We start from the raw sequence: 7,487 nt of genomic DNA, 5'->3' as shown, positions 1-7,487 counted from the left end.
GACAAACCACAGTGGACAGTGGTAAAATCACCAATTATGCAATTAAATTCCTATATTAGATGGGGAAGCACAAGCATTAGGGCATGTACAACGGTGTTTATTAGTAATCTCTCTCTATTGTCATACAAGCAAATTCGATGACATGGAAGAAAGAGAAATGTGTATGGTTGTTATGCATGACAACAGCTCAGAGTCGACTCTTAGCATTTATTAGAGCAAATTTAGTTACATGGTGGTGAAAGAAAGGAAATAAAAGTAAGAAAAAGTATTTTGATACATTAATGATTAGAAACCATATTGTTTCTAACTGTTGTAGGATGCTAGTATCTAGATAATGTAGAGCTCATATCTGACTCTACCTTTGTACATGCCCTATATGGTGGTACTGTGTACTCCACCCATCAGTGTTTATGTCACAACCTGTACGAATAATATACTTACTATGGTGACTTTTTAAATGAAATTTAGTGAGAATAGTGATTTAGATCTTGCTCGATCTATTACATCGTGTGTCATAAGGTGCACTCGTGGGTATGTCGCATACGTAGTGGAATGTGCAAAGTATGCCTTATTTGTATTCGAATATACATAAATCAAGCGATTTCATATTTTCAAATGTCATAAAATTAGAATAGACATACAATTGGCGCTAATATTATGGATTTGTTATTCGTGATTCACTGAAATATTCTCTATATATGTTTGCCAATCTTAGAGTAAAGAAAAACAATTATGCTTCGTCATTGATAAAAAAATTAAAATCAAAATACAAAATCAACTATGGATTAATAAATTGAATATTGATAAACTCTCATAGAGGAAAGCACCCTAAGAAAAACTCCAAAAACTTGAGCTTGACAACTTGGGCGAAGCTCAAGGTATGGTGGAGCGTGCACATATCGTCGTTGCAGTTGCAAACCATCCCCAGCCTCTCCAGGTCGGCCGGCCGAACCACGGGCTCCTTCACGACCAACTTATTGACGACGGCGATGTCGCACCGGATCGCGAACCCGTCATCCTTGAGGTACCACGACTTCTCCAGCTCCTTCCTAACGACGAACCTGTCGAACCCCTCCGTGACCCCGGAGTAGAATACCCTCGTGAACCTCTTCTCGTGAGGCTCGCCCAACGGCAGCGTCAGCCCGTAGTGGTGTTGAGGGACCAGGCTAAACCGGACCTCGGCCTGGGCCTGGGAGGCCCGTGGGTTGGCGTCGTCGTCGGTGATGTGGTGGAGCGTGAGGGAGACAGAGACGAAACCCGGACACGTCCTCCCGTTTGGGTAGCAGAGGATGCTCCAGGTGTGGCCGGCCACCTTGAACTTGGAGGACTCGACGAAGTTGCCCACCATCCCGTGCATGTTGGCGATCCGCGTGTAGCCGTCGATCTTGAGCATATGGCATCCGGTGGTCGCCGTGGTGCTGACCGTCGACACGGTGACATCCTCCTCCGTTGGCGCCATGAGATCGATGGCACCTGGGTCGTCAGACAACATACGGTGGTGTTCGATTTGTTTGTAAGGTACGTTGGTAGGGTTCAGTTAATTAAATATATGGAGTAGAAGTTAAGGTAGATGTCGGCCTGTAGTTCGTCTCGGATAAGAGCCATTTTTGGGACTGAATAAGTATTACTACTACATGTTGGATATCACGGATCGTTGCAAACTCTTCAAGTCTCTGTCCGGTTCGTAAACGAACAAGGGGGAGATATTACTGATTTCTTAAGTTGCTATGAAAAGCTAGTAAAAACTAATATGTTAATGAAAAAAACGGAGGAATAGGAAAAACATAATATTCTAATAGGAATGTAAGTATAAAATAGAGGATTGCAAAACACAGGAAAAACATAGGAATGACCGTTTGATTGGACCATAGGAAAAATACAGGAATTTGAGGAGAGATAAAGACTAAGGATTTCTTCCATGAGGTTCCACCTCTTGTTAAAAATCCTCCAAAACTTATATGAGAAGAGGCATTCCATAGAAATTTCATAGGATTCCATAGGGTTCATTCCTTTGATTCAAAGAACTTTGTAAGAAAAATTCCTATATGAATAAAATTCTCTAAAATTCCTATGAATTTCCTTTGAAACAAAGGGGGCCTTAGTATGAATCATATTAATGTATCCACTATAGCAAGCCACCAAAAATTTGTAAATTCTATTCCCGTGCTTCACCTTGTCCCGTTCTCTTTCCCTGCCCTACTTCCCTCCTAATGTAAAATAATTACTCTTACTTTTACATGAAAATAGGGTTCCATCGCTACCAATCCCCTCTCTCGTGCCCTCCACTATCACTCCCCCACTCCATCTTCTAGCTGTCATGTCCAATCACACTTCTCTAAGGTTTTAACTGCGCGTCCTAAGGTTACGTTGGGTTAGAATAATTTCTCGTTTATCATGAGCACATTTATCAAACTGCTAAATTGAAAAAAAAATTATATATGTATTTTAAAAAAAATAAATTTGTTTCTCAAATTTATTATAGTTAATACTTCCTCCATTCTAAACTAGAGATAAAAGAAACAATTATTATCACCCCATTTGAATCATCCCAATTAATACATTACATAAATATAATAGTTAATTACATATGTCACATGCATTGAATTATGAAACATTAAAAAAATAGTTATACATTATATTTTTAAATGGAGCGAGTCCTTAAATAATCGTAAGCTAATTGATATTCTCATTTTTTTTCCGTGACACTAACTAGCTAACTTCAAAAGCTAGCAAACTATTCTCATGTCCCACTCGTTCATAGTGCCACACAAGATTTCAAATTTATAAAATATAATGTAGAAAAAGATCGGGATATTGCGTCGCAGCTGGCCCTTTCTTTGTGTTGGAGAATAGGAGCCTTTTGTTTGGGAGCTCATGCCTGCAGAGAAGCAGAGAATTTGATACATTAGTACTCCGACTTCAAAAAGCTCGATAAGCAAACATGTTAACACATAGTATTAATTTGGAGTTATGTCACATAAAAGCTTTTTCGTAAAATGAAAAAACAAGTAGCACGAATAACCTTCAAGTTATCTGATTTATTTGTCACTTTGTTCTCCCCAGTTTGATGGCCAACTTTTTCATCAAGGGAGGCATGTTCTGCAGAAACATTCTTCTCTTCAGAGGCGTCAGGAACATCACCAAATATATCATCGATACTCCAAGCAGCAATAATGCTCCCATCTTCACTGATGCGTTTCTTTAACTCTTTCTGCACGGATGGTAAATTAATCAACGAGCACACGGCATGCGCAATTTTACAGTTGGATAGTTGGACAAGACAAGAATTTCAGATAAAAGCTAACCCATTGATACATCCTCGCAAGGGGCACGACTGCTTCACGGTAATCGAAAACCGACAACTCGGTAAACTTCAGCCACAGATCTTGCATTTCAAAACGAACCTGATCAAACTGCAATGCAAAAAAACCGTGATAATTAGAGCATATAATTGTCAAAACAAGAATGAACACAAGGAGAGAACAGTAAACTGAAACGATGCTCAAAGTTTCAGACCTCAGAGCTTGATAAATCTTTAGGACAAGCCCTCAACTTCTTCTTGATTCTGTCAAGGATCTCAGCTAATTCACTGCATTTCCTCCTCCTCATCTCTGACAGGGTCTCTGATTTCATTCCACCAGGAGGTAGGTTTAGCACTAGCTCGATCATACCATCTATGCTCTGAAACTGTAACACCTCATCGTGGCATGAATAGCCATCCTGTGATGCATTCTCAGTTTTAAATTTTCCACACAGTTTTGTGTCAAGAAATGACTTCAAATTCACCCATAGATCGTCCGGGTGCTTATTGCGCAGATGTTCCAGCAAAGATGCAGTGTCCAGGAACTTCTTGCCTGCACATTGGCCCGAAGATTGCGGGCAAATCCAGAAACACCATGAACCGTGTGCCTTGGAGAAGCGCCGCGCTTCGGAGACTGTGTTCGCCGCGATTTGGTCGATCTTGCTGTAGTGTTCGCGCAGTTCGTCGATGCTGACGGAGAGGATCTGAGATTGCTTCTCGCTTTCCATGGATGCCCAATCGTGTACGGCTAACAAGACAAGCTTCTTCTGAAGATCACAGAGTTGTTTCCTGAGGGATGACACCATGTCGTCGTACTCTTCTCCGATCGCAGATCCGAGGGGGATTTCGTGCGCCGCCGGGTCGTCGGGGTTATCGACGGCGAGGGCACGGCGGCATTCGGCCTCGGCGGCGTCGTAGTCGTGGAGGCAGGCGAGCAGCTTCGCGCGGAACAGCGCGACCACGAGCGATCGGTCGAAGGTGCGGGCGGCGGTGTCCATCGTGGCGAGCGCGCGGCGCAGCGTCTTGTGCCTCGAGGTGGCCGCCGTCGCCGGGTACGCCGCGCCGCCGCGGCGCTCGCGAGCTAGCTCCACGGCCACGTAGGCCGGGAGGCACTGCGCCCGCGCCGACGACGGGTAGCGGTCGGCGAGCTTCGCCGCGCCGTGCACGGCGGAGGCGGCGCCGTGGTGCTCGACGGTTGCGAGCACCTCGGCGACGGCGTCCTCGCAGCGCGCGTTGGAGTAGCAGTCGATGGCGCGGCGCAGCCTCGCCTTGGCCATCTCCACCCTCTCCCCCCTCGTCAGCCCCGCGCTCCGGCCGTAGCCGCCCAGGCGGTGCGCCGCCGGGTCGGCCGGGTGGGCGATCGCGGCGGCGCGCATGAACGCGTCCCACGCCGGCTTCCACATCCCCGTCCCGACGAGGGCCTCGCCATAGGCGGCGAACGTCTCGACGCAGTCCGGGACGGCGTCGAGCGACATCTTGTAGCAGGTGGCGGCGAACTTCGCCTGCCTCTCCGCCAGCGCCTTGTCGTCGTCGGCGGCGCCGCGGCCGCGGCGGCGGTTCCGGCGGTGCGCGGCCATGTTGAGGTCACCGGAGAGGTTGAGCGCGAGCGGGGAGGACCGCTTGTGCTGGATGGCGAGGTCCATCGCGCGGGACAGCGCCTCGTCGCGGCGGCCGTTGCGGTGGAGCCTGAGCGCGGCCTCGGCCTCCGCACGGATGAGGTCGTCGTCGAGGTCAGGCGCCATTGCCGGAGACGGTGGGGAGCGGGTTGGCGGCGGCGTGATCGGCGAGGCGAGGCGTGTCCGCGTGTGTAGGGTATTTGTAACGGACTAACGAGCGGGACGGCGATTTTGGGGTGGTCGAGTCAAACAAGATTTGGGTTGAATCCTCGTACGTTGCCAAAGATTGGCGATGCATTCCATAGTTTCTCTGTGTTTCCATAGTTTTTTTTTAGTTTCCATGGTTTTTTTTCCTTGATTATTGCACGAATTTGAATTGCGCCTAATATAATCCATATGAAATTCCTATGAAATCCATTTATGGAACTATGAAATCCATTTATGGAACTATAGTAGCTCAAGTACGTAGCAACATACTTGGGGTTTTTTTTGGACTGGCCAATATTCCTTCCGCCAGGAATTAGGACTGCTAGAGTGCTAGTTGTATGGTGTATAGTCAATCACCTGTTTTATAAAAAAAAAAAATGACCCGCATAGATATTACGAAGTTTCATGTCAATATGACAGTAACAGCCTGTTTAGCACAGCTCCAGCTCCAACTCCACCCCTCCTGGAGTTGGAGCTCAGACAAACAGTTTCAGCTCCACCAAAACTGGGAGCGGAGTTGGGTGGAGCTCTCTCACAAAATATACTAGAGTTGTGGAGCTGGGTTTAGGTAGCTCCACAACTCCACTCTAGACTTAACTCCTGAAGCAATATTTAGGAGTTGGAACTGTACCAAACAGGCCCTAAAAAAATTATATAAGAACATAATCCTGGAAGGTTAATTATAATTAGAAAAAGGAAAAAAAAAAGCACCATGCCCTCACCCACAACATTGGGAACTTATCCTCTACCATTGAAACTAGAATGGCAGATAGCTATAGTACTCTCTACCATGAGCCATTTTCAGCCGTTAGATTAGATGTGGATGGATGAAATCGATCGCTACAGTACCTAACAGAAAATTAATGCCGTACTAACGGTTGGTATTTTACATTGTTTGTACAGAGGTTTTTTACTGTAGCTGTGGTAAAACACTGTACCATCCCTCACGTTTTACTGTTTACCTCTGCCATTTACCTCTAATGGACGAGGATGTGAACCCCACAACACAAACATGTATTGAAGAAAAAACAGGAGCTTAGAACAACCCGACAAGCTCAACTTTGTCCACGCTTTGTGTTGGAGAAGGCGAGGGCGAGAAAGAATGTATCTGTCGCCCACATAGTCCCGCCAACGTGGCCATCGTGCTGGCTAAAAGCGCCACCAGAAGAGGACAACTATCTGGAGATGGAATTGGTAGGAAATGGACCATCAAACGACGCCTCCAAGGAGGTTATGATGCGACAACACTACCACCATCACCTGTCTTGACGATTAGGGCGTGATTTTCTCCCAACAAAACCATCAGGAGGAATGTGATATGCCACAACAGCGCCCTAACGGGGGTTGGGCTACCGCAAAAAGCATCATCGCTGCTGCCCCAGAACGGGCTAGGCTTTCGCCTAGCAATCTTCCTACCTCAACCTGTCGTTGAGTCCCTGTCGAAAACAGAAAACAACAGTCATTACTATCTAAAGCACATTTGTTGACGATGGTTAAGTACAAATTTTGAACACCAACCAGTACAATGAATAAAGGAAAAATTAGCATATGTTACACGTATATCAACAACAAATAATGTAGTTGTATTAGGATTGGGAAACAAATCTGGATGTAGAGAATATACATCAAAGTGAAGGAGAAATGAAGACAACATGTGAAGAAACACACTTCCGATGAATCACGTGCGAGCACACAGATTAAAGGACTCACAAGTCAGTTCAAATCGACTCAAAGTGGGGCCAACCACCTGGAAACCGACTAAGGGGCCCACATGGCAACCTCTCGCCAAAGGCGGTTTTCCTGGTTTGACCGAACTAGGTGTTCAACCGAACATTGGCTAGCACCGCTCAGCCTGATCCTCCACGTGTCACCTCCTCCTGCGCACCTGATGGCGGTTATGCGCGGCTGGCGGACCAATAACCGTCATATAACCATCATAAGAGTGCTATAAAACGAGGAGCTCTCCCTCACTTGCAATACACACCTCAAAGAAGAAATCCCCTCTTCCACTTTGTATTCAGTTTCTAGTAGGAATAAAGTTTAGAATCTTCGGTCCAATAGTCTTCTTGGAGTTCTGGGTATGTCTCTAGTACTTTACTCTTTGTGTAAGATTATAGTTGAATTAATAGAATTATCTTCTTTATTTATTTATGCTCATGGTTTATATATTTCTTTATTTAATATATGTTCTATGAATAGTATATACTTTGTATATATGCTTCATCCTAGACTTTGTATATCGGTCCATGCTACGGTAACGGTCCAATGACCTTTATAGATTGATTTAACTCCAACTTATTCATCCGTAGGGTGAGTCTTGGGGGAGTTAGTGATATTGTTTACTTGCACAAGCATGGTATATA

At 45.5% G+C, this 7,487-nt stretch overlaps 2 protein-coding genes across 2 annotated transcripts; both read right to left on the bottom strand.

Moving 5' to 3' along the window:
- Positions 1-811: 811 nt before the first annotated feature.
- On the bottom strand, positions 812-1,459 carry LOC127755703 (BTB/POZ and MATH domain-containing protein 2-like). Its single transcript, XM_052281379.1, has one exon. The coding sequence runs from the start codon at positions 1,457-1,459 to the stop codon at positions 812-814; it is 648 nt and encodes a 215-aa protein (XP_052137339.1).
- A 1,222-nt stretch (positions 1,460-2,681) lies between these two features.
- On the bottom strand, positions 2,682-5,071 carry LOC127755551 (uncharacterized). Its single transcript, XM_052281228.1, has 4 exons — positions 3,517-5,071; positions 3,306-3,413; positions 3,023-3,211; positions 2,682-2,878 (listed from the first exon to the last, which is right to left on the bottom strand). The coding sequence occupies exons 1-4, from the start codon at positions 5,041-5,043 to the stop codon at positions 2,873-2,875; spliced, it is 1,830 nt and encodes a 609-aa protein (XP_052137188.1). The 5' UTR covers positions 5,044-5,071; the 3' UTR covers positions 2,682-2,872.
- Between the last annotated feature and the right edge of the window lie 2,416 nt (positions 5,072-7,487).

Source organism: Oryza glaberrima, chromosome 11 (assembly GCF_000147395.1).
Source record: "Oryza glaberrima chromosome 11, OglaRS2, whole genome shotgun sequence".
NCBI lineage: Eukaryota > Viridiplantae > Streptophyta > Magnoliopsida > Poales > Poaceae > Oryza > Oryza glaberrima.
Note: the sequence above shows the minus strand (reverse complement) of the source record. Positions and strands in the feature narration are given on the sequence as shown.